At 35.9% G+C, this 27557-nt stretch overlaps 1 protein-coding gene across 13 annotated transcripts in view; it reads left to right on the top strand.

Moving 5' to 3' along the window:
• LOC139982960 (uncharacterized) overlaps positions 1-27557 on the top strand; it is a 499934-nt gene that overhangs the window by 433770 nt on the left and 38607 nt on the right. The window contains exons 1-3 of one of the 13 annotated variants that reach the window (XM_071996197.1): positions 19900-20242; positions 23819-23914; positions 24080-24212. The exons of 9 other annotated variants lie outside the window; for them this stretch is intronic. In XM_071996197.1, the coding sequence (XP_071852298.1) occupies positions 23833-23914; positions 24080-24212 (215 nt within the window). In that variant the 5' untranslated portion in view covers positions 19900-20242; positions 23819-23832. Of the gene's footprint in view, positions 1-19899; positions 20243-22597; positions 23093-23818; positions 23915-24079; positions 24213-27557 lie in introns of those variants that run through there. 3 more of the 13 variants (XM_071996200.1, XM_071996199.1, XM_071996202.1) reach the window with 3 other exon arrangements.

Here is a 27557-nt window from a genome sequence, read left to right as displayed (position 1 = left end):
CGTTTTGCTCCATATATTCTCAACCGAATGCCGAACAGTCACATTTTTCTCTTTACAAGAATGATATTGTTTATCTGGAATTCATGGCGTAGCTAATACTAAAGTTTAATGAATTAAGCCTTTTTTATGGTCGTTTCTTACTAAGTAAATGATGGTGAGATGTGATGTGATGTAATTTTAGCATATATACATATATATATATATATATATATATATATATATATATATATATATATATGTATATATATATATATATATATATATATATATATATATATACATATATATACATATACATATATATATATAAATATATATATATAACTTTGAGAAAGATTCATTAGCGTTATGGTGTGTAATGTTATACCACATGCATTTTAAATTGAATTTAACCATGTAATTTTAGCCAAGATTTTAAATTTTAAATTGAATTTAACCATTCGGAATTAATGGAAACAAATATTCTACACTGCTAGCATATCTCAGCATCGTAGCTCTTAGTAAGGGTGCTGGATAGAGATGTGTTTCCAGATATAAAATCGTTAGAAGAAATTATGATTCAACATTAAAGATGATCCCACGAATATTTTACTTTCACATTAAAGCTTTTCTGAAATCAACCTGCTTACTTTGTTATACATTATGTCAGCAAAATGGTACTCATACTTCGTTTATTCTTAACATTTTGTCAACAAGAAGTCACTCCGAAAAGGAAATTAATGTTGCAGTTATTGCAAAGGTAAGGAAAAGGCGTTATGTGTGTTATGTATAGTCGTGTGTACCACGCTAGTAACGGATTTAAAAGAATACAAGTAGTATTTATGCCCAGCCATGACCTGTCCATTTGTGTTTCTATTTTACAAGCAAGGAGAACATGATACATCATCATTGTTCTGATTTCGATCTTGTGACTGGCTTAGACCGTACAGCATTCTGACCCATCAGTATAACGTTGTCCAATTGTTATTTTAATTGCGCATTATATTCTTAAGGGTTATTGCCTTGTTGTGGACATGTGACATGACTAGAAATTGTTCACTTTAATTTTTATGTATCTGATTCCAAAGCGCTGTTCGTATGCGGTATCAATTGTGCAATCTGGAGTTATTGACGCCTTGTTGTAAACATATTGTGTAAGCGTTTAAGAGACTTCTCGACATGATGATGAATCATAAAGTCAAAACCCTGTATAGTACTAATGGACTCTTGTTAAATATGAAAAATAGAATGTTCACGATATAATAATAGGATCAAAGTACTACATATCCAATAGTCCACGCCCTGCAAAACCAACGTCATCCTCACAATATCATATATACTGAATGCTACCAACTCGAATGGACTGTGCTGACAGCACCATTACCAAGTGAAATCGAGCACGGTGAAATCAGTTATAACCCATCGAGCCTTTTCAAAAAATCATTGCAAACACTTGTGAATCAAATTTAACGTGAGTCAAAACAAGCACTGATCGCCAATAGAAAACAGTCGTTCAGTGTGCGTTACCAGTCATTTACTGTGTAAAACCCAGTTTCTCGATAACTGATGTCGACGATCTTCAATACTAAGAACTCACGACAATAATGACGTCACGTCATTTCCAGAATCTGTTGGTCCGTTTGTGTGTTGCATTGATGTATTGGTTGTATATTGCAGTGCGACGTGGCAGGTTTGTTAATATAACAGATAATCAGCAGCGTGGATGATCAGAGTGTGTCATGCCTGATCGATGCCTGATAGGCTCCTGCAGGTTAGCAAAAAACAAATTATTTAACAAAACAGACCATCCATTTTTTTTTATATAATGTTGTAATAATAGTAGGTAGACAAGCAAAATATTTAGAAAGGGAGCTATAATACTTAAACATAATTGGGAGGCTGCCCCAGACGTGGCAATCCCACCTTCCCGTGAAGAGACCAGTAGCTAAAAAAAAAAAAAAAAATAAAGAACATAACTCTTCCCGGTAGCTGGGCTAGGCTGTTCCTCTAAAGAGAACTGTTCTCCCGGAGTTTTACTCTTAATTTTGTTTTTGCATTTTTTTAATTTAAATTATGCTAAAACCTAACTACAGATGAATATACTTGACGTATTATTATTTGTTTTTCTCCCTCCTTTCTCCCAAAGTGTGTGTATTACATAATCTTTTAACTTTGGAATCAAGATGACGAGATGCTAATCACTATCATGGCTAAGAACTGTACTATCAACTGATTGCTGACGCTATCATTTTACCATTTGATGCATGATGTTACTCTTTTTAAGAATAACATCACCTGGCATACCGAATTTCGTTATGTCATTAGCACAAACAAATATGCATATTATTTCATTGTTAGTTAAAAATGACCATAGATAAGAGACAAATGTTTGCGTACGCTTTTTCACGATTTTTCTTTGGAAAGCCATAGGGTAGAGACACATCTATGTGTTGTAGTGTTAACTTCTTGTATAGGTACCGTACCACAATTAGAGTAGTGTTCGTTCGCTCGAAAGCTTAACCATTGTCAGAGAAAAGAGGTAAAAGTACTGTACCTAAGGTAATGCTTGTTTACGCATGTTATCAGTTACTATCATTATTTGTTCTGCCTATGAAAGAGCATTATTTAAAGTACAGATGGTGGGAAAATAGGGAGGATTGAAGGGGATATAAACCATTTTAGAAATTCTTTGGTTAAATGTTGATATTATTCCGAGCGAGCATATGGAAAAATGTGGGTTCAGTATGCTAAACTTGCTCCTCTTCTAGCTCAAAATCTTAAAGGTCATGATATAGAAGTTGGCAAGTGCCATGATAGGCAAAGTTCTCAGCTATCATGTGATGGGTAGGATACACCAGTTGAAAACTTTTATCTATGTTTCGGCAGGTCTTGAATGTGACAAGTTTAATGTGTAAGTCAATGGAACAAATAATTGTGGTGCGAGACCTATAGGCATAAACAGAGACCAGAATTGTGATATCCTAACAAACCAAGATTGGTATGAGTTAAAGTGAGGTTTTTCCCTCGGAATGAGTACGATTACAAAAAAAAGTAAACAAAGATCAGATTTGTATTTTACGAGTACAACAACGTCACTGCGGTTACAAGTACAACTTTTCATTTGTATGAGTACGAATACCAATTCTTAACATAGATCAGACTTGTGTTATAGAAGTAAAACAACATTGGTACGAGTAAAAGTAGAAATTTACCTTGGTATGAGTACGATTACAAATCATAAACAGAAATAACATTTGTGTTTAACTATAATAAAAACAAGATTAGTACGAGTAAAAGTAAGTATTTCCCTTGGTATGAGTACGATTAAAAATCATTAACAGAGATCGGATTTATGTTGCCAGTACACGCAACTATGTTGTAGTGTGAGTACAATGACAGACACACTGCAATTGTACTGAGGAATTATTAATCACAGGCAGTAAACTAAGAAAAATTAGACAATAGTGATAGCTAGAAAAATTAATGTTGTACTTGAATATTAAGAAAACATGTGGAAAAAGTGATAACTGTTGGTCTTATGAACTTGCAAAAGCAAGACAAGCATGTTTCCCACCACGTTGGCAGTACATCCCATTACATGGTTTTTTTTGCAGGCATATTAAACGTTTTTATTTTTTTTATTTTTTTTTTGGGGGGGGGGAACTTGTAAAGTTAAAACTGAAGTATCAAATATTAAGTTTTTGCGGACTAGCATTGTAAAATGCTATAAGAACAATCTGTAGCGATGCTGTACATGATGATAGGTTACTATGATACTGTGTAAATAAATAATTGCAAGATGTAGCGATACTGTGCATGAAATTAGGCAACAATGAAAATGTGTAAATAAATTATTACAAGGCAGCCTTTTGTGTAAGATGCTATAATGATAATAATGTAAATATTTTCAAGAGGTAGTACTAAACAATTAACTCAATAGTTTTTTTTTGTGTTCACATATTTTTTGGGCAGCATTTTGCCAACACTTATGTCTGTTTTTTTCCATGTTTCAAAGAAAGTAAGTTTTGGATGTCTTATTTACGATAATTTCAACATTAAAATGGGAAATAAGAACATAGACAGTATGTTTGTAATTATAGCAGAGTGTAACAAGAATTAACACCGAGCAAATATATGCCTTATTAGCCTACTATTTGAATATGCTTAACGAATCAAGGTACGACTGCACAAATCAGTAACCATGCATAACAGAGCTGCGTGCGTTATGTGAGCAGGTGAGTGTTGGTCTGAATAGTATTTCAGGTTAGTTAACAGGGTCACCATAAATAAATTTTGTTGAAGGTAATGGGCGTGACAATCGCTTCATCGATTACCATAGAGGTATAGCATAATTTCCACAGCCGTTGTAGTTTGTGGTAAAACTATTTTTTCGTCAGAGTTTATACATGGTTAAGTGGGATTCGTCCTTGAGTCTCCCCACGACTGTTCCCGGTATATTGTAGTATTTCCGACCCTTAGTCATCCTCGACGTATGCAGTGGTGAAACCGTTATAGTTCAAACCTGGCTAGAAATCGGACCAGCTATTTTCAAACGCTGTAAATAACAATCAGGTTTACATAAACCTACTCCAAACCCGTTTCGTTATTTGATCTAACACAATTTACCTGATCCCGCTATGGAGCCGAACGTAGCACTCTGAGGGTAGCTGTTGGCGGCTATTACTAAAATCCAACCCACCCGTGACATTCTTACTGAGTTTCGCAATTCAAGAATCTTTATTTGATGCTTTGTAAATCCTTATTATTGTTCTTTGACAAACAATAATCAGATGCAGCTATAATTGTAATTTTCTTTTGTTTTGATTTTGTTCATGTTTCCATCAGTAAGGGAGTTTACCTTCATGGTATAGGAGAGTGCTGATAATTACACAGAATGTGGTGAAGGCGCACATTATGCGACATGTAATATTGTTGTAGTGGTTAAAGAAATGTTAGAAGAATCTAGCAATGTTTAAGCAGTTAACCGCAGAGAGCTTCAACCAATATAAATGAGTACGGTGGAGTTGAATCAAAAGGCCATTCAAGCACACTATCAGTAAAGTTCTATTTACAATTTGGTAAATATATTTTAAAGTCGTCAAGATTTCTGAGTGATTCATTGTATAGCTCAAATTGCTCTGATATTTATCCTATTGTACCACGGAGGCTGTATGATGATTCCAGAACCCGTGTCGAGCAGTTTATTGTACTACTTAACAAATGAGAGCAAATAACAAACACCTCTATACAGTACACATAACAAATGGCGAAAGAGAGCGCGCCGCTGGAACTGACCCATACAACCGTTTTAATAAAACTGCTGTGCGTGGTAGATAGTTCCTCCTTTTAAGATTTTTGTTAAAAATAACCATGATTGTTCCTGCTTGTTGGTATACATGTTACACGTTACGCAAACCATAAAATAACCGACCATGCTTTTTCCTTCTTTCTACTTTACCTCTTTGTATACATGTTACACGCTGCGCAAATGATTTTAAGTTTATAGCGAGACAGGGTTACAATTAGTGTGGGAATTAATCATAATAGTAAACGATGTAGCGAAAATTCAAAATAAAAATGTTTAGGAATCATAATTTCGGTGTTTTGTTGTCAAAGCATTTCAAAACAGTTTTAAAAAAAATGTCATCCAAGGTGTTGCGACGAGCCAGAGAATTTTTCATTAATTTTATTATGAACATGTGCATACACTTTTCTTGTCTATATTTCCCCTGGCTCCTTCCCTATCTTTCCCGGGGGTTTTAAATGACCTCGGATATTACGGTTGTTGACAAATCTGAACCCTTTCTTCTTTCTTGAAGGGGGGGGGGGGAGGGGATTAGTTACTTCCTCTATTTTGTGACTTGAAGCATTATTAAGTTTTAAATTGACAGCATCGAAATACTTACTATTATTCTCCCATATTTATGAGTTACTGGATTCTAGACATAAGTTGTAATATGAATCAAGGAGTTCACCTTAAAGACGAGACAAACTTCAAAATGTATTATTCGTTTTTGAATCTCATTTAAGGGATGAAAAGACTGACAATTAATTAGTGTTTATCAGATAATTTTTGAATGATCCCAGCTTCATAGCTTGTTTTAATTTTTGAGTTATAAAATGTCACAGTTTAAACCACAGTTATTTCTTTTGGCGCTCCATAGTTCTAAACCAATATACGTCAGATAGCTTTTAACCGGAGAATCTTGACAGACGCCAGTTTAACAGCTAAAGAAGGGGATTAGCGTTCGCTATTAACTATGAGCTGTTTTGAGATTGAAATAGCCACAAACTTTCCTCTCCTTTAGAGATAACGGTTCTTTTTCGAGATAAGAAGTAGTTTGACTTACTAATATATTCGACTTTATTTCAAATTCACTCTTGGGCAATCGTAGCATATATTACAAAAGTAAAATTCTTCTTGAAAAAAGCCCTAAACCCAGGTGGACCTCTGCCCGGTTTTATTCTAATTTAGTAATCTGCTGTCTAGTAATTACTTCTTCCTGAAATAAGATCAAGAGCGATCTTTATATCAAGAATATCTACATTCAAGACACTATAATATTTACTGTTTGAAAGTAAACTGTGTTGTGAGCAGCTAAACAGCATCGTCGAGCCTGACAAATATGCGGTATAACTACATGTCCAGTCCGTATGAATGGAGTGTGTCACTGTAAATCTCAAATTGGTTTATAGAACGTGGTCAAAACAGGGAATTGTTTCTATGCGGGACTAACTGGTGTTTTGGTAGTTATCGGGCGAGCGAATGGAGCGGAGGATCGAATCAATTTCCTTTATTACTCTCCTTGTTGACCTTCACATGATTAACATTTTTAAATGGTTTGTCTTACTTCGAACGATAACTATCTTATCTTGAGTAATCTTATGGTCTTATAGAATTTTTGAAAACCGCAATACCGTTAAGCAATAATGTTGCCAGCCATTTATTGAGCTGGAAGTGTCCAACAAATATAACATCATAACTAGGACATTCCAAAGTCCTCTCCGTCTTTACAGCACGCCGCACTGCATTTTATAACCCTGAGAGGGATTGGCTTTCCCTCTCTCTCTCACCCCCACTCTCGCGATCTACTCACACATCCAGCACCATTCATTTAATGTCGCTCAAATTGGTTTATAGAACGTGGTCAAAACAGGGAAAACTTGTCCTGTTATTCTATCTAGAGTTGTAAGTACAACCAATGTCGAAATCTATTTTCCCCTTGGAATGTGATACATTTGCAAAGTGTGTTTGGTCTGTATATAAAAATTCATCAAAGTGCAACCTTTCATTTTCCTTCTTCTTCTTAGCATATGATATTCCTCTGTGAATACATGATTTTAATATGCCTAAAGAAGAACAAAGACAACTTCAACACATCATTCACACTGCTGTTGCCAGATGCATTCACAAATATTATCCCCAAATTAAAAATATTCATATATTCGCGATATCATATTCTTGAAGTATACCTGCCCGTGTTTGGCAGAAATATGTTGACGGTTATTGATCATCAGTCATGCCTAGAATAAACGGTGAAGCGATGTCATATCGGTCTTATCTAGTTCCGCGAAAGTGGACGACCTGCAATCTTTGAAATATTTGAGAATGCCTTTGGGGAATCTTTAACACTTCTGGGAAAAGTACCAGCGCATTCGCTTTTTCACATATAGTGTGACATATTCGAACTAACAAGTGTTTTTTTAACCACCCCTGTAACGAGCACAGTTTACCTAACAAAATGTTGCCCATCGTTTGTTTGACAAATTTTACACATGTACGTCTAGTAATCAACCAATCAGAAGGCTTCTTTGAGATAAATTTAATCACGTCTGCTAAACCTCTTTAAACATATTTTCACAACCAGTTCATAGATTGAGAACGTTAGAACTTAAAAAAGGATCGATCATGCGCATAAGGAACAGGAGCCGTATCTACGGCTCTGTTTGGACCCAGAACCTAGACACACCCTATTAGGAACGGTATGACAGCGCCCTCTGACAAAACGGTGAAGATCCATGTTTGCAGTAATTAATGCGTTAAAACAATCAACTGCTAATGGGTTATCACAGCTAAATCAACATATGCATTAATGTGCATGCATAATCTCCTTTCTTTGTCCCTCTTTTCTACTACCTTGCGGGGTTTTAACGAAGGTTTGATTTAGTTTGCCCTTTAAAAGCTTTTGAAATAACTTTAATTCTATCACTTAACTTTCAATGTCATAGGTTATAAAGTGCTCCGTTCATGTGCTGTCTACTCGGTGAGTATAAATATAAACTGAACCCTCGTCCAATTCAACAGTGTCAACAAGGGTAGTGTAATTGTGTTTAAAGCTTGACCAAGGATAACTCAATTACAATCTAAAATAAGTAAATAGCTTGGAAAAAGAAATCACAAGTATTGACGTCACTGAACTATACAGTATTAGTGACAAATATCACGTTTTATCAAAATATCACTAGCTAACATTGAATATATCAAGGAAATGGAATGCAGTATAACAAAATAAACCCTAAAATCAGAAATTATCAATTAGGTGGAAAAACACAGACGACAATCATTATCAACGGGTATAGATGGCACATGCAATATTTCTTTGGAAATGAATGCCATGTTATAATTACCGTATTTGTTGTTATTTGTGTTGTCTATGGTATTTTTGGTCTTCCGCCTCGAGGGGTTGGGTGTAGGACTCCCTGATTTAAAGGTTATAGTCAATTTTGATATGCCGAAAAACGTGAAACATGTCCCTGCTCCTATTGTGCGTATATGAATGAGAGGATATAATTATGTCTACAAGATCGATGAGTGGCTATATGCTAAATGTTGTAAAGTAAAGTCAACTTTTTCATGTTATTTACCATTGATTCAAATTTACTTTCTGTTATGTTTGTTCCCATTGATTTGTGTGTTGTGTATTCTCTTGTAGTGGAATGTAGCAAATCAGTAGCCTGTCAGCGGACACAGCTAAATTAAATAATGAGAACTGTAAGATATATGCTATAAGTATTGTGCCCATATTAAGGGGAAAAAAACAAAGATGTTGTGTCATTGAAATAGGCGTGACATGACAAAATTCAGGTATAAGCATAAAAGTTATCGATCTAATGTCGTTAGTTTTAAATCCATAGAAAGGACCAAGCAGCATATTGCTCTGTTATGATTGTATACAGTGTAGTTTCTGAGGGAATTTCTTACAAGAATGCTTTTCCTTTAAGCTTTCCTCCCATTTCATGGTGGTTAGTTCTTGGCATCAACGTAATCTCTAGTCCTCCATGACTTGAAACGGAATACAAAGAATGTTTCTATAGTTCACTTGTTCTCATTGGTTTTCATTCCTTTTGACACTTCCAACACTTACAATAATTTGTCAAATGATGTCCTTTTTTATCAAGATTAAATTTGTTGCATGAATAAATTTGGGTCAGGTGATAAAGTTAAAGTTAGCTGTGGTGGGGGGGGGGGGTCTCTGTTGACCCTTAGTCTAATTACATATACAACATATTTGTTAAATATAGTAAAACAGAGTTCTGGATGAAAGACAAATGATGAACAAAAGCAGACTTCAGGATGAATTATGTCAATTATTTCGAACCCTCACTCTATGATAGGTGACGCAAATACCTCTTTTCAAATCAATAGGAGGAAACTTAATTTTAATAACTTATACTTTATAGAGATTTTAGCTGCTGATAGAGTCGACCATGTCACTGCTGTATGTGTGTAGAACACAGTCATTGAAGGGGACATATACACGCAAATGCCGCAGTTTCAGAGGACCAATAAACACATCAAGTCACTGCAGACTAAACAAAGTCATGTAGTTGACGAATTCCCGATCCCCGTGTTTCCCAAATCTACTTGCAAAAACTCAAAGGCCTATGAATCCTGTTTCGGGTTTCGAATTACTGTGTTATTTCCAGCCCATCATATCCTTAAATAAGATTAGTCACATGAAGTTAACGTGTTTGACTTAATAAGTATTGTCCCTTCCTCATTCAAAAAGGTCTTGAAATGTGAAAAGGTATTGTTTGTTGAAATTTTAGACTAAATCCCAGTTCATGATCGTCTGCATCGAATATAGTTGTAAAGGGGAAACAACTTACAGCAAGAAATCTCTTGTGAGCACAATCTTAAGCAACCTTTTGTGAATAAGAAGATTTCACGGAATCCGTTTTTCTTTACTGCCTGCTTCCAAGTCATCGATAGTATCGGGTATAAGCCAATTGTAAACGAAATTCTTACTGCTTGCTGCAATGTATACAAAGACATTGAAAGGTGAGCTTCTTGTTAATAAATATGTTCAGATCCGTTGTTCTAATGAGAGTAAAACAGGATGAATAGAGATTTCGTTGAAGGCAGTTTCATTCACTGCTACCAATAGATTGTAGCCAACCAACAATACCAAATTAAGCTTGTAGAAAGTTAACTCGTCTAATGGCTCAGTTGGTAGAGCAGTGGACTGGTAACCCTGATGAACCGAGTTCGACTCCATCACGTTTAAATTTTCTTTTTCTATTTCAGTAGTCGACCCTGAAGTCTTGAAATATTAATTCAACCATTTAAATTACTAGCTGATGTGGTGGCCGATGTGGTTAAGAGGGTGACGAAAGACTCATTCCTCGTCGGTCGTGTAAATCGTGGCTAGGGTTCAAGACAGGCCTCTGGCGATAATACCATTGGCTGTAGGTATGGTGCTTTTTGTGGCCTAGGATCCCGTGCCATGTCTCCCTTGTTGTCGCAAAAGAACCCGGGGGATGCGCAGAGGGTCGGTCAAATCGACCAGAAGCGTACTAGGTGGCGTGCGTGAATCCTTGCCTTTGGCCAGAGGTGGTGACATCTCTGCGACCGGCATGCTTGCAGCCACCGTCCACTGAATACGTGGCCTGATGAGGCGCTATTCTCCTAAAAGTGAATGTACGGATGCCTTTAAGTGCCATATAATTATTTAATATTAAAAAAAAAACCTGTTTCAAACTAGCGCCATCGAATTCATTAAAAGACCCTTTTTTTGTCACTCTGAAGGTGGAATGGATTTCATTGTAACGGGTTATTTGTGGTAAGTCAAGCACAAATTCAAACACATTCAAACAGTCATGCGGTTCACAAGGGTTTGCAGGATCTTTATTAAACTCATTGTTTGACATAAATGTGTTGGTAAAGATTTACACAACCTACACTAAAACAAGGATTATATTCGTTGCAATAATATAAACATACAAGCCAGCAAGACTATGAAATAAAATTGTAATATACATAGAATTCAATATAGTACTTTTGTGAGAACACCAAAGTATACTAGTGTCAATGCGGTCCCATTCTAAGCCGCAGTGTTGTAGCAAACCCTCATAGAGGATATTTAGTTTCGGAAACTGGGTGATTTTTAAGAACCTTGTTTGAGATTCACAAACAAATATACCCCGTATTATGTTTTGATAACTTCAGCAACAAAATTAGCTTTGATATGCCGTGGACCGTTACTAAACACTGCTCTCGGTCTAGATAGGTTTGTATAGCACATTTACTTATTTTATGTTTGTTTTTTGGAATGACCCTTTAAATAGTTGAGGTCCACTCTTTAAAGTGACTGGACCTTTTAGTTTATTACACAGCCCATCAGACTAGTTCATCGGTTGCATTACATAACTCAATGGGAGATATTAAGATTATTATGGTCTCAAATGACATGTTTATAATTTATTACAAATTTGTTAAGGACAAATGATGTCGATTGCCATCCAAGAGTGCTCTGTTGCTTATATGAATATTAACAAACATTTTCTGGTTGACCTAAAAAACAACCGTATATTAACTATAAGCACTGCAATGAGGAGCCGACGTCACCATCAAGTTAGCCTAAACGAATATTCCAGACATTAAGTATATTTAACGATACATATCTTGAAAATACTGGAATAGCTACAGAAACATTATTGGATTGAAAGTTGTCTGTTTTCTTTGTGTTATAACATATCAAGACTAAAATTCTGTCTTATTCATTATTGAGTTATTTAAGTGAGTTATCAAATTACAGCAAAATCTACCTGTCGAACATTCTCTATATATATTTTTTAAGAAAAGTAAGGAAAGAACCTGGGCACGAAAACCAAACTACCGAACGTCTGATCCGCTCTCAACCCCAGTCCCCTTGCATCGATACTGTGACTGTGTATAATCATTCCCTTAAAAGGGAACATATACTACACATGATCTTCGGGGATGTCTTCAACTCTTCGGTCTATCTATTCGTTGTACACGTCTCAGGATAAAACTAGTTTGATCTCGGAAGAAAGTTATCCGATTCCTGTTCTTTATTCTATTTGTTTAATAAGTCAATGGACTACATTCTGATGAACAATGAAAAGATGAAGAAAACTGTCATCAATGGAATACCAAGTAGTCCTCGTTATATCCAACACGTAACACACTAATGGACTTTATCGATACTCATTGACGAACCACATCTTCCTTATTGGAAACAAGTCTATAACAATAGAGAGAGATTAATGCCGTTCAGGTGTTGCAGTTTGCTTTCATACTACTAAAACCTGTACGACAAGATGTTTACGCTATGTGAGCAGTCCAGAATTTACAGTGAACGTTTAGCGTTTTAACCGGCTTCCGGTAACACGTACTAAACATTCAATTGAGGACTATGTAACGACGAAAATACATTAAGCACATGAACATTAATATCCTCCATGTGAGACTCATTTGCATCCATTATTATCATTTCCTGTAAATAAACCTTGCAAGCATTTTTCCCGCAATCTGGGATATCAAACTCGACCGCTTCGAGGAAATTTAAGGTCCCTGAAAAGCACCGTGTAATGGTATCCCCTCGGTAGGACCAGGTATGATAATATAAGAAAATCCCTTTAATGGGTTCCAAATGAGAAAAATATAAGACTATAAATTAAATTCGACCTCGACCTCGTTTATAGCTGATCAATCTATAACCGCTTCGAAATGTGCAGCATGGTTAGTTAAGTAACAAAATTATGTCATTTATAAACCAAGGTATTAAACTGATTTCCTGTTATAAAAGTTTGTTTATTTACAATTATATTGCCTTTGACAGAAAGTGAAATAATCTGGAAACAAATTATATCAGATAGTTCAATCACACGGGGTACTGTAAAACGGGGAACAGTGAAACGTCAAGCAGATTGAAACGAGACGGTAATAATAACAAAGCTGTACCCATTCAAACAGTACAAAAAAAAACCCATTAAATTCGTTATACACAAATGATTTGTGTGCATGTGCTTGAACCGACACATCAATCAGAGACCTGTGTTTGACCACACACATAGAAGTTCGGGGGGGGGGCAATTTTTTTAATTGGGGGCATCTAGGTGTCCTGTAATTGAGTTATGTATTCAAACAGTGTGTTCTGTGATATCTGAAACACAAAACACACTAAATTGGTGTATAACAGGATAGAATAGCGCCCTCTTAAAATGTTGCAGTTGAGGTTGTATGTTCAGATTACTGGTAATTTGTAGGCTAAAGTTTTTGGGGTTGACGAAGGGTGTGGTTAGCTGTGGCGTGCCTACGCCGTGGCCCTCAAAATACAAAAATGGTCAAGTGAAGGTTAAGTTTAATTTGATCATCATTCACATTGCATGAAACTTTGGTCATTGTGTATCCCGACTGCACTACAATTTTTGCACAGTCCAATAAAGGCTATGCTAGCTATTGGGGATTAAATCTAACAAGAGTCTACCGATACCCACCAGTCTAGCTATACGTAGTTTAGAGTGATGTTCTGCACTAAATTAAGCCATCAAAAGCAACATTTCATTCCACCATGAGGCCAAATGTGCTCCCATTATTCTTGGTGATGATTTTTCCCCTGATACCAAAATGGAGCTCGCCAAGACCACTACAGACGTCAGTGCTATATCATATCCAGCATGAATTATATTGCACTTTCCTCATTCCCACGTGACCCATTTCATCCAACCCATTTTAGAAACGGATTGGTGAGGCACCACTGAACTTTGTCAAGGATTTGAGACAAGAGAACATGGGGTGATATAAGCACCCCTCTATGCTTCAAATGTATTCTTAGACTATGGTATATGAGGCTTGAAGTTTACATAAATACCTTAGCATATGATGAAACAATATTGGTATATGATTATATATTCCCACAAGGATATAATTGGTACTACCAGAGAAATTTCCGAAATGCTCCATTAATGCTAATTATTCACATGTATTTTAGAATGTGACCGTTGCTGTGCCCCACAAAACTATCAGACTATTCTTGTACTTCATAAGATTGACTTTCAATGTTGTCTAAGTATGAAGTTTAGTATTGTATTTTTAGGTTACACCTGGCCTCACCCAACCACCCGCCCTCCCCAACCCGTACTCAGACATACATGGCCCCCAAAGCACCGTCCATGCATACACATATACATACACAGGTCAACATTATCGCCTCAGTATTGGTTGGGTCATTACCGAGAAATCTATCACAAATATTGGAGGACCCATGAAACGATTCACGTGATGACGAGGTAACAGGAACTTCCGCAATTATAACACCAAGCTGTATATGTTCTTGTTGCTCACTCTTTGTTTCATTTTGTGTTTGAGTAACACCAGGTGTATCCTACGAGTGGGAAGTTTCTCTTTTATTACTATAGCTATTGGGGTTATTATATTACTGAAGCCGCAAACAACACTTCATTCAGTTTTTAAAACGTAATTGTTAGTGTAAAGTTCCCACAGCATTGTGTCTGTAGTTGCAAGGCAGTGTGATTTTTCTTCTGCTCGTGTCTCTGGAACCGAAAATCCTACCTACGTCGCTGGTGATAACTCACCTCAGCGAGGTGGTATATGGTAATGAAGTATCAAAGAATATGAGTATCAGCCTTGTGATGCGCATATATCGGATAATTTACTACAAACCGTTCCATGAAAAGAACTGCGGACGATTAATGCAAATATCGTTATGAGCATAAGGCCTACGTTAGAACATAGCTATAGTTGTACTGTTACATATTGACTGATATCCTCTAGAATAACAAGATGGATGGATAAAAATAAAGGCTCTAAGCCAAAACATGATCGATATGTTCTCCACGTTCTTCAACTTATTCATTTCCCTCATGAATATATTAAAAATGACCCTAGACGTGTCCAAATATAAGAACGGGTGGTTATCAACATTACACGGACAATGTTCACGCATGCGCGTAAAGATCGAACACTATTTACAACTCAAGTAGCTATTTATATTATTTATTAAATTTCAAGTCACGTGATCCCCAGAGCGTTTACACTACAAACTTGATTCACTTGTTAGTTAGGATGCTCCCCAAGAGTGGAGAGCACTATTATGAGATTGTTACATGAACAACCCTTCAGAGAGCCTCGTTTATGGATGTAACCAGATATTATTTTGTTTTGGGGGGGGGGTGTGGGTTGCTCAGTTTCAATCAAATATTTCCAGATAAAAATATGTTAGATCATCCCTTCTGAATGCTTCTTTTCTATACCTGTTACTTGAGCTTTTAGACATTATACTGTATATCATGTACTGTTATAATGTATAAGTGTTATTATTGTAGAATAATTTTACAAAATCCCGTTGTAAATCAGTAAAATACAAATGGTAAGTTTTATGTTGAATTTGTTTACGACTATACCATATACTCGATCGTTATGGTGAATCATTTCAACGTTATTATATAACTCTATAATCGCTTCCCCTCCCTCCACCTTCCCCACCTACCATCTCTCTCTCCTCCACCACCCTCCAACTCGTGTACCACGACCGATTGCGTTAAGCATAAACAGTCTGCACTTAGGCAATCCATTGAGTTGTAATAGCGCGTCCTAAAATTGAGTCACATGACTGCTATGTTGTCATCACTGCGTCATACACGTATTGAATGTGAGTAACCGTTTTAGGTGGATTTAGCGAAGCACCATTTTGAAACTTTGAACTTCACCGACCTCATGCATGGTCATTGATATTTGACCTCTGTCCGATGATGACATAATTCAATGAGGCTCTGCAGCCAATTCCTAGACATACACACAGATGAGTCGATAGCCAGGTCGGGTTCCGGGGACAAATACGTCATCACACCACCTTTTCTGCACTCCTCGTTTTTCGTTAAGTACCGTATATTATTATACTATTTATTTCATCCCCTATATATCTCGGGCCGTAGGCTGTAATCCCCCCCCCCTACCTCTCTCCTCCCGTCAGGCCTCAAAACACCCACCAAGTTTGAAGCACATCGGGATTACGGTATAATTAAGGTAACTTATCGACAAGTAGATTTCTTATTTCATTTTGCTATTAATTGGAAATCTTGAAAGGGTTTGTCAACTTCATCGTTCCCAGTACTGCTGAGGAATATTGATCTAATGGAGTATGTTTTAGGGACATTACCTCTCCTATAGAGACCGATTCTGGTACAACACCAGATTTTGACCAATTCAAAACCAGTTGGAGTTTATCCAAACAAATTGAATCGCAAACTCGTAAAGACTTAAAACTAATTACACAAGTTTACTGCTTTCTCTTTGCTACAAATTTAACGTCATAATGACCAGTCTTACGTGAGGCCAATTAAAAAATAGCGCTTTCTCTGAGAGTCCTAAACTAAATTGCATGTCGTGCACGTCTGACTTGTGCGAATATATCTTGGTCTAAAAATAGGTCTAAAACCATATTGTACAAGAACCTTTTCAGTCAAATTAGTCACTTTGGCTAAATTCAGTTCGAAAACTGAGCAAAGCAGAGCCGTATAAAGACATATACGGCTTTGGGGAAGGGGAGACACCTGCCCTTAGTTTTGCAAAAAAAAACACTAAAAAGTGCTCATGTTGATGTTGTGCTAACCTGACCATTTGCTACTTTGGTTAGACATCAAGCATAATATATTACAACTGCTCCTTTGCTAGGATTTTTTTGGAGCTAGACACGGGATCTTAGGCTACAAAATGTGCCATACCACCACAGAAGAGTTAATATGTAAACTCCAGTGTGCCTTGAACCCTAGCACGATTTACCTAACCGGCAGAGTTTTTCATCTGCCCATTTCTTGAACCAGGCGCTCAGCCAAGGGGAAGGGAGCGAAAGGGTTAAGCCGCCCCCTCCCCCCTTGGGCATATTTGTGTTTTTAATGTTTTTATGATATCGCCAGTATTTTCTAAAGAGAAATGCTAAGATGCAACTTACAAGGCCTGGGAAGTACCATTTCCAGCGATCTGGGAGCCATTTTTAGCCAAAATTGTCTTGTACGCTTCGCACCAACATGGTGGCGCTACGCTTAGATAGTTTGCAATGCAGAATCTACAGTTTCGCCCCTCCCTTAGCATATTACTGGCTACGCGCCAGTCTTGAACCGGCCATCACATCACCCTATAAATGACAGGTTTGAATTCATATATAAAGACTACAGAGAGGAGTATCAGTGATTGAAAGAGATAAGTTGTATTGTCTAAACTCAGTTGGTCTCGAGGTAAAGACATCAGAGTTACTAGTCCTCTTTGAGAGGTTCTAAGTCCTGTAATGTCATAGTCCAAGAAACATAAGTGCTAGCTAACTTTATGTCGCTATTCCCATTTTTTTTTTTACGATATCCACATTTTGAGCATGTTGTATCACAGAATGTTTGTTTCCGATTAATTCGATGAGGACTTCGAGATCTCAGTACAAGACGAACTGTTCAACAAAATAGTCCAGCATCTTAAATTGTGAAAGGGGACATGTTGAAATTATAATTTTCAAAACCAATGAAAACATATAAGTAGAATAGAAGTAAAATTTCGTACGAGAAACTGAATTTACAGCAAAGTGATATACACTTCCACTTCCACTAATATGTATGGATATGAATATATGCATTTTATCTAACTAAGAAAAGGTACTAGGGTGTTATGTTGTTTGCTATATTGTCATGATAAGATATTGATAACAAAGTATATTTTTGTACTCCTGTAAAGCCTTTTGAAAATTGTATATGGGAGAGAGATTTTTGGACGTCACATCAGAGTAACAAAAGGGTGACGGGGTGAGCAGAGTCAACCCACTGTCAGTGGTTGTACACCAGCTTTGTGTATTGCATGCAGCTAGACATACAATTCCTTTTTTAGATCTAAATCTTACCAGTTTTGTCTTTCAGTTTTAATTATGTAAAACAATTGATTTTTTTTTTATTTGTGTCGCATACCACTGTGAATCTTTCAAAGTAGCAAAGTCTCTTTATATATAACTAAACAAGATAAACGAAACTTGTACACTTGTCTCCAGAATGTGTTCCTATTACTATGAAAGAAATGAAGGAAAAAGCGAAGTTGTGCAATGCAGAAAAATAACTATAGGGAAAGTATACATCCTGGTAAACAAAACGAGCAATCATTATACAAAAAAAAGGTAAGTCACACCCGCAATTGCACCGAAAATGTCAAAGATATACTTTACAGGTTAAGTTCACGAGAAGGGAGGATCATATTTCTATCCCCAGAAATGTAGGCACCAATAAGAGAGTAAATTACTTACCTTAATTTTTCGTTTGAATGGAGTCATTTAAAGATAAGTTTAGTCCGTGTGACGTTTATTCCGTGTGAGAATTTGACGTAGCGTTTGTTCAGCAATATATTATTGTAGGCTAGTCTTGCAATTTTATTGGCAAGCTTTCCGTCTAACAATTTACATTGTAGCAATATGAATGGCATCGCAAATAATTATTGAATTATCTTTATATATTTTGCTTTCAGAATATATTTCATTAACTAACACTTTAACTGCAACACCAATATCATAGAAAAGATGTTACTCTAAAACCAATATTATTTGGTATTTGGTATTAAACAAAAGTAGTAGTATTTCATGGTAGACATGCAAAGGTGACTAGAAAGAAAAATAGTGAAAAGTGAAAAAGTAAAATAAAGTCATTTAATTAAGGTAACTCGATTTAGCTAACACTGTGTGTAATGGTTGATGTAAACTTGCCGAGGTTTTAAAGATCTTAATTGATGAGTGATTATAATAATATATTAACGTAAATGGTTAACTGATCCCGTTAGTCAGCTGAACTCTTTTAGCTGTGGTATGGCTATCGCGAAATTTTGCCGACTTTCTATCACTTTTTGCCACCGTGTTCAACCAACTGTCGTTTCGTCAATTTTCATTCAATTTGGCTGAAAATGTCGCTGATATTTATAAATTTGTGCGTCGTTTGAGGGCCATTCTCTGAAAACGTAAGACATATAATGCTGAAATGTTGTTGATATAAGGTTGAGTGGTGGTGAACCAAATATGTGAGGAACATTTTATTGTCGTCATTGAGGGCCCAAAGCAGGGCGTTCTGTATTTGTTCAGTTATGATGAAACGTAGGCCACAGATAATGCAATGATCGATAGGACTAAAATGTCGTGAGTTTTGTTTTCCTACATGCGATCAATATATTACATATGAAGGTCATTGGACGTCACGAGCGGTCATTTTCTGAAAATGTAAAAAGGTGCTACTTCCTCTAGACCTTTTGTCCAAAGTTGCTTCATAGTTGTAGATATAACGTTTGAAAGGTGGTGAACCAAAGTTATTCAGGAAATTTTTATGTCGTTATGTGAGGGTGCAAACAGTTTCACAGTTTCATTTTCAATATAACAGTATAATAGTTTCAGTATAACAGTTTCAGTTGTAATGTACCCTTGGACAGCTTATAAGTTGAACCCCCTGTGTCAAATGTAGTGGAAGTGTCCCACGAAAGTTCAACAGAACTTCCATACTTGAAAGTATATACGGATATCACCTACTCTATTGTAAATTAATAGCCTAGCAGACTTTGCAAAATGGAAACGAAATGAAAGTTAAGTATTTAATTGCATATGATTAAGAACCCTCTTGACTGCATACAATAGCTGCTTAAAAACACTCAATATCCTGTTTATAAGAACTTGTTGACGGTTTGTATCACTTTCACACTTTACCTAACAGAGTGATCTCTTGAGCTGTGTTACAGTGCATGTATAAAGGAAGAACACAAATAACTCAACCATTTTACTGTTATGTATCTCTGTCTGAAGTATACTCCCCGTGAAGAAAAAGGAGTGAAGTTGGCGGACTAATTCAGTTTTGGGCAAGATTAATATTCGTATTAATATGAATATTAATAACAGAAAAGAAGAGAGTTCCTGACACGCAATCGTTTTGCATCAAAGGTATAATATTGTGAGGATTCGCTGTAAGGTTTTTCTGTGGGGATACCAGTAGTTTAAAGGTAATACATATGTTTTCGTTTTAAATCTGTATAGTTAATATGTATAATATGTAGGCAGAATTATAGTATTTTATATGTCGTTGTTCAAGAAAATGATACAGAAGAAGCATTGTGTGCAATTATCTTTCTGTAGCTATGCCAGTTTTCAAGGTTTTACTAATTAAAATATGCAAAATCTATGGAAAAGTTTTTTTTTTCAAAGTTGTAATCATGATAACAAATTAATGTTGTTCTTCCAACAAATATGAATGCACAGCACACCTTTCAAATCACATATCTACTGTACGGCTATATTGCGTGCAGGATAGTATAGAGGAACGTACGTACAATATTAGTGTGTTACTAATGTCAGTTGGTGTAATAGTCGTCGTTAAATGCATATGTAATAGTAAGAACGTTTATAGTCCTGGCTTATCGTTGCATAATTAGCCAATTTGCTGACGAAAATGTTCTTCCTTTTGCTAAAGTTTTGCAAGATCCGAGACGTTATTCTCGCAAAATAAGTTTGTTATGTGTTTTTCGACTTGTGTTGCATACCACATTAAATCTTTTAAACTCAAAGTAGCAAAGGGTCTTTTTATATCTGCACGAGTTCAAATTTTAGACAAGATCAACGAAACTTGTACACTTGTCTCCATAATGTTTTCCTATTCCTATGAAGGAAATAGCGAAGTTGTGCAATGCAGAAAAATATTTATAGGGAAAGTATACATCCTGGTAAACAAAACGAGCAATCATTATACAAAAAAGGGTAAGTCACACCAGCAATTGCACCGAAAATGTCAAAGATATACTTTAGAGGTTAAGTTCACGAGAAGGGAGGATCAAATTTTATCCCCAGAATTATCGGCACCAATAAGAGAATAAATAACTTACCTTAATTTGTCATTTGAATGGAGTCATTCAAAGATAAGTTTATTCCGTGTGACGTTTATTCCGTGTGAGAACTTGACGTAGCTTTTTGTTCAGCAATAAATTATCGTAGGCGAGTCTTGCAATTTTATCGGCAAGCTTTCTTTCTAACTATTTACATTGTAGCAATGAAAGTGGCATCGCAAATAATTATTGAATAACCTTTATATATTCTGCTTTCCAATTAAATTTCATTAACTAATTAACAATTTAACTGCAATACCAATATTAGAAAAGATAATGCTCTAAAACCAAATGGTATTAAACAAAAGTAGTAGTATTTTATGGAAGACATGCAAAGGGAACTAGAAAATGAAATAGCAAGTCAGTTAAGGTTATTCGATTTTGCTAACACTGTGTGTAATGGTTGATGTAAACTTGCTGAGGTTTGAAAGGTCTTAATTTATCAGTGATTATAATAATATCTTGACGTAAATGGTTAACTTATCACGATAGATAGCTGAACTCTTTTAGCTGTGTTATAGCTGTCGCGCAATTTTGCCGACTTTCTATCACTTTTTGCCACCGTGTTTGACCAACTGTCGTTTCGTCAATTTTCATTCCATTTGGCTGAAAATGTCGCTGAAATTTATCAATTTGAGCGTCCTTTAGGGCCATTCTCTGAAAACGTAATACATGCCACTACTTCTTGAGCTTTTGTCCAATTTTGCTGAAATGTTGTTGATATAAAGTTTGATTGGTGGTGAACCAAATCTGTGAGGAACATTTTATTTTCGTCATTGAGGGCTCAAAACAGGGCGTTTTATGTTTTTTTTTCAGTTATAATTAAACGTAGGCCACAGCTAATGCAATGGTCGATAGGACTAAAATGTCGTGATTGGTTTGTGTGAGTTATGATTTCCTACATGCGATCAATATTTTACATATGAAGGTCAGTGGACGTCACGAGCGGTCATTTTCTGAAAATGTAAAAAAGTGTTACTTCTTCTAGACCTTTTGTCCAAAGTTGCTTCATAGTTGTAGATATAACGTTTGAAAGGTGGTGAACCAAAGTTATGTGAGGGTGCAAACAGTTTCACAGTTTCAGTTTTAGTATAACAGTATAATAGTTTCAGTATAACAGTTTAATTAAGTTGTAATGTACTTTTGGACAGCTTATAAGTTGAACCCCCTGTGTCAAATGTAGTAGAAGTGTCCCACGAAAGTTCAACAAAACTTCCATACTTGAAAGTATATTCGGTATCACCATTTCAAAATAAGGGTTGTTTAATGTATAGTTTCATTTCATCATTTATACGTCACCTTACGTGCGAACAACCGTGGGAAGATAACTGAACGATGAGTGAAACGCAACAAAAATATTTGAAGTGACACATATGATTGCATTATTTCAGGGAAACTGACTTGAACATTAAAAATTAAATAAAATCAACAGCCTAAGAGACTTTTGAACCCTCTTGGTTTTTAAAATATTGCTATTATCTTTTAAAATAAGTTTAAGTTAATTATTCACCAGCTATTCCATTGTAAATTAATAGCCTAACAGACTTTTCAAAATGGAAACGAAAAAGAAAGTTGAATATTGAAGTGCATACGATTAAGAACCCTCTTGGCTGCATACAATAGCTGCTAAAACACTCAATATCCTGTTTATAAGAACTTGTTGACGGTTTGTATCACTTTCACACTTTACATAATATAGTGATCTCTTGAGCTGTGTTACAGTGCATGTATAAAGGAAGAACACAAATAAGTCAATCATTTTACTGTTATGTATCTGTGTCTGAAGAAAACTCTCCGTGAAGAAAAAGTCGTGAAGTTGGCGGACTAATTCAGTTTTGGGCAGATTAATATTCGTATTAATATTAATAACAGAAAAGAAGAAGAATTCCTGACACGCAATCGTTTTACATCAAAAGTATAATATTGTGAGGATTCGCTGTAAGGTTTCTCTATTGGAACTCGAGTAGTTTGAATGTAATAAATATGTTTTCATTTGTAATCTCTATGGTTAATATTATATATATATATATATATATATATATATATATATATATATATATATATATATATATATATATATATCAGTTTCCTGAAGGAAGGCAGAATTATAGTATTTTATATGTCGTAGTTTAAGAAAAGGGTAGAAATGAAGCATTTTGTGTGCAACTATCTTTCTGTTGCTATGCCAGTTTCCAGGTTTTGCTAATTAAAATATGCAAAATCTATGGAAATGCGTTTCAAATTGTAATCGATGATAATAATTTAACAATGTTGTTCTTACAACAAATATGCATGCACGGCACACCTTTCAAATCACATCATCTTCTGTACGGCTACATTACGTGTAGAATAGCATAGAGGAACGTACGTACAATATTAGCGAGTTACTATTGCTAGTTGGTGTATTAGTTGTCGTTAAATGCATGCGGAATATTAAGAACGTTCATAGGCCTGGCTTATTGTTGCATAATTAGCCAATTTGCTGACGAAAATTTTCATCCTTTTGCTAAACTTTTGCATGATGCTCATTATACTTTACAGTTGGAAAATTGTTGATATATTGAAACTTGTTAAGTTACCCTCGCATATGAATGTCAGCATCTCAACTGTAGCGAAGTTGCAGAAACAGCATCTTCACAATTTAGCACCTTTGCGTTTTCTTGAAGATGTCTGTCTAACATGTTACTGATTTTCTCGCAGATAAGAACAGGAAAATGCTTGCAAGCAGGGTGACTACGTTGACTTGGTTGTGTGTTATTTTTTATTCACGTGTAGCTTTGTTAGCTAACGGGCAAGGTAAGCAACGTCCACAAAATACTGTTAAGTACTGCAAATGAAATATTTAGTCACCTTTAACATGTGTAGTTTACTTTCTCGCTCTACTTTAAAGTAATTGCAGTGGTGCAAATTGTTCTGTTGTGTAAGCACAGTATCTCATCCAACATATTTATCATTTTCTAGATGCATGTGGAGACCAAGGGATTTGCAATTGCTACTTTATAGAGGAAGAATCTATCCTCGTCTTTGTAGTTGACTGCTCATCACTTGGATTAACTCTGCCGCCTTCGAATTTCCCCCCGGAAACAAATAAATTGTGAGTCTGTCTTAAAACTCCTGAATGATTTGCAACTGTATCATAGTTTTCTGTATGGTTAGTAATGCGAATGGACAGTATGATCCCTGTTTCCGTGATTTTTACCTTAACATTCTAACATACATATTGTCAGGAAGACGTGATAACTTACGGTATAAATGAATGCAATGTTACATGGGAACATTATCAATTCAGACGGTTATGCCTTCCTTTAGGGGCAATATCTTAATCGTTCTATACGAGTTCTCGGAAAACGAAGAAACTAAACGAACCCACAGTTGTGTTCAAAGTTAAAAATATCATACTCAACCATTTCCGTTGACGGAGTACAATACAAAAGTATTATTAAGTTGTTTATTTTTGTGTATCGTGGCCAGCAAGTCTACTAAGCCTAAAGAAATATATAAGCCAAAAAAGGAATCAAACATGAAACGTCAAAACTTCGTTTTAAAACTTAGTATTCGTCATCGAAAATCCCTCCCCATAGCCTGATCACACATGCAAGAATTTTGCGGTGCATTTGCGATTTTACTACCTAAACACATCAACGGACGAGTTGCCTTCGTCAGTTCTACTTACGCGCAATACCAGCGGTAGGATAATGCTTTAAACTACATGAGTACTTTATCTACATGTACCGTCATTCTATAATATGGCTACCTACGACACTACTTGCACAAAAATGTTCAGTTGTTTGTTTGTTTGGTTTTGTATGAATCATGTAGTAATACAACGTGCACCTGGGATGGGCCTAGTTCTGGCGGGCGCGTTCAAGATTTACTGGGCTTCCCCAAGTCCAAAAACATGGTCAATAGACTTCTTAGTTTATAGTACTTTCTAGTCATGCGAAAAGCGGTGAATTGGTACATGGGAAAAAACATTGTAAAGTAGTTTCTGCAAGTTGCCGTATATTGGACTCTTTAAATTTAAAAGGTAGAAACCTCATCATATTCAGTCGCTGCAAAATAGGTTATCATGTAAAGCAATCATGTAAACATTTTGTGTACGAAATCCAGTGATATGGATATATTACTCATAAATCAAGTACGTGCAATCGGATAGCATCAGAAAGTAGAACAGGTACAGAGAACGCGTTCACATAAAATATACCTGTAACAACAGCAACAGTTTTGTGTAGGAGTGACAACAATATTTACGTAATCATATTTCACAGGCAATGCAAACTTTGCTCATTCATCAATCTTTACAAGTATTACACTATGAATGACGTGACTGCCGCTCTCCATTCATGAACACTTTATCATCCTTCAAGCAATGTTACCGTTTTGGAAAATACTTTGCAATTTACCACACCTTAAAAGATCCAAAACACAATAAATGTGCTATCTTGGTATGACCCATGCCGGATTGAAGAATTTGGATATATTTTTGGACCAAGTCAATTAAATGTATATTTTACTCTTCAAATTTTCCATATTGATATTATTTGAATATGAATTATCTACTCCAATAGACACCCAGGAAATTGGAGCAATTCCCATGATTATCATAACTTTGTCAGGGGACATTCGAAGCACAAAATGTGCATTTTGAAAACAGGAATATAGACTTGGGCTAGTCCCTAAGTTTCCATAACGACAAGTGTGTGTTTTTATGGGGAGGGGACTCAAATTTCCCATGCTAATTTAGGTAAAAGTCTGGGCGTTTACAAGGCGGGGGAGTTGCCTGCACTGGGGTCATCGAAGCCGGTCATCTTGTAAGGGGTTTACCAGATTGTGAAAGGTTTGTTCCATTTTCTCCAGAATCGACTGGGAAAACGGAGGTGCAACATTAAAATTGGTGGAATGCAACGCGCCCTCCACTCACATGCACCTGTGGGTGCTGCAGCTTAATTAAAAATGTTCCCTCAAAGTGAATGTCAAGTAACGAAATGATAGAAAACGGAATCACTGAAAGTTCTTTCGTGTCTTTCAGCAATGATTAACTACCCCCTTGTCTCACGTACCACAAGCTATCACGCCAGCATTACTTTCCTAAATATTCTGCAGGTCTGTCATATAAAGTATTTAGCCAGGACAAAACTCGTCTTAAACATAATTTACGACCGGAGTTTACATGTAAATATATTTGCAAAGATGATTTAGAAAAAAATTGCCATTGTTCCTGCACAAACATAAAAACTAAGGTCAAATATTTGTTTAGTGCAATGCACCCATCTGCATGGGTTCGACAACAAGTTGCGAAAATTTCATTGATTTCATTGGATGTATATAGCTAAGGAACTTTTACAACTTTGTACTCATTGTCCACAAAATTAGTTTCAAACTCCATTTACCGGGAAACGTTTCACCGTGTGAAGAGCGTGGTGTTTGAACGATAGTCTACCATATGGTGTATACAAATCCTATAAAAGTAGGTCGTGTTGTCATGTAACGACACGAATCCTTGGTGGAGTAGTGACCAATGACGATGTCAATTAACATGGTTTTAGTGGCTTTCACACAAAAATTGAACAGATACAATTATCATAATGATTGGAAAAATGTTTGGGTAAGGGACGCTTTCATTATTTTTATTTCTGGCATGACAGTTCACAGATGAAGGCTATGCAGTAGTACAATATAGCAAGAAAACAAGTTACAAATATAATCGCGCACATGGCTTCGATGGAGTTGTATTTTACATTGTGTCATTCATTCTACTAAACTATTTCTCGTGCTCTTAGATACTGAAAGAAGTAATATCCTTTGTGGGAAATTGTTCCCACGTTTGAAATCTGTCCCACAAATCAAAAGCTTCAGAAGATACTACGTCCATGCATTTTCAATAAACAACCGTTTCACACAGAGATTACAGTAACTACTGTAAACCTGAAAGTTTTGTAAATACTTAATTGTGCTGACAGATATGATAAGTTGGTAGCATGTGCTATTAGGCTTAAACAGTAAGAACTAAGGATATGTGTAATCCCAGCAAATCCCAACAACAGGGATTGTTGGAATTACACATATCCTCATTTCTTACTGTAATCCTAATAACACATGCTACCGATGTATAGCACGTTCCAGTGTTTACTTTTGTATAAAACTTTAAGATTGATAGTAGTATCTATAATTTCTCTGTGTGTATCGGGTGCAATGAAAGTATAAAAGACAGAAATATCATGATGTATAGTTTACATTTGCCCACTCAGGTTAAAACACAGCTATTGCACTGAATGTATATTGGTGCTGCTATCGATACCAATACTTATTATATATTCAAGTAGCTTATTTTGACAGTGACAAGGGCAGGGAGAATATATTTCCGAGAAATATTACATTCCTTCGGGTTTGTAGTGACTTCTGTGATGATGTGTAAATGTTTATTTTGTATAATCCTCTC

This window comes from Apostichopus japonicus, chromosome 16 (genome assembly GCF_037975245.1).
Source record: "Apostichopus japonicus isolate 1M-3 chromosome 16, ASM3797524v1, whole genome shotgun sequence".
Classification (NCBI taxonomy): domain Eukaryota; kingdom Metazoa; phylum Echinodermata; class Holothuroidea; order Aspidochirotida; family Stichopodidae; genus Apostichopus; species Apostichopus japonicus.
This window is presented reverse-complemented; position numbering and strand designations above follow the sequence as displayed.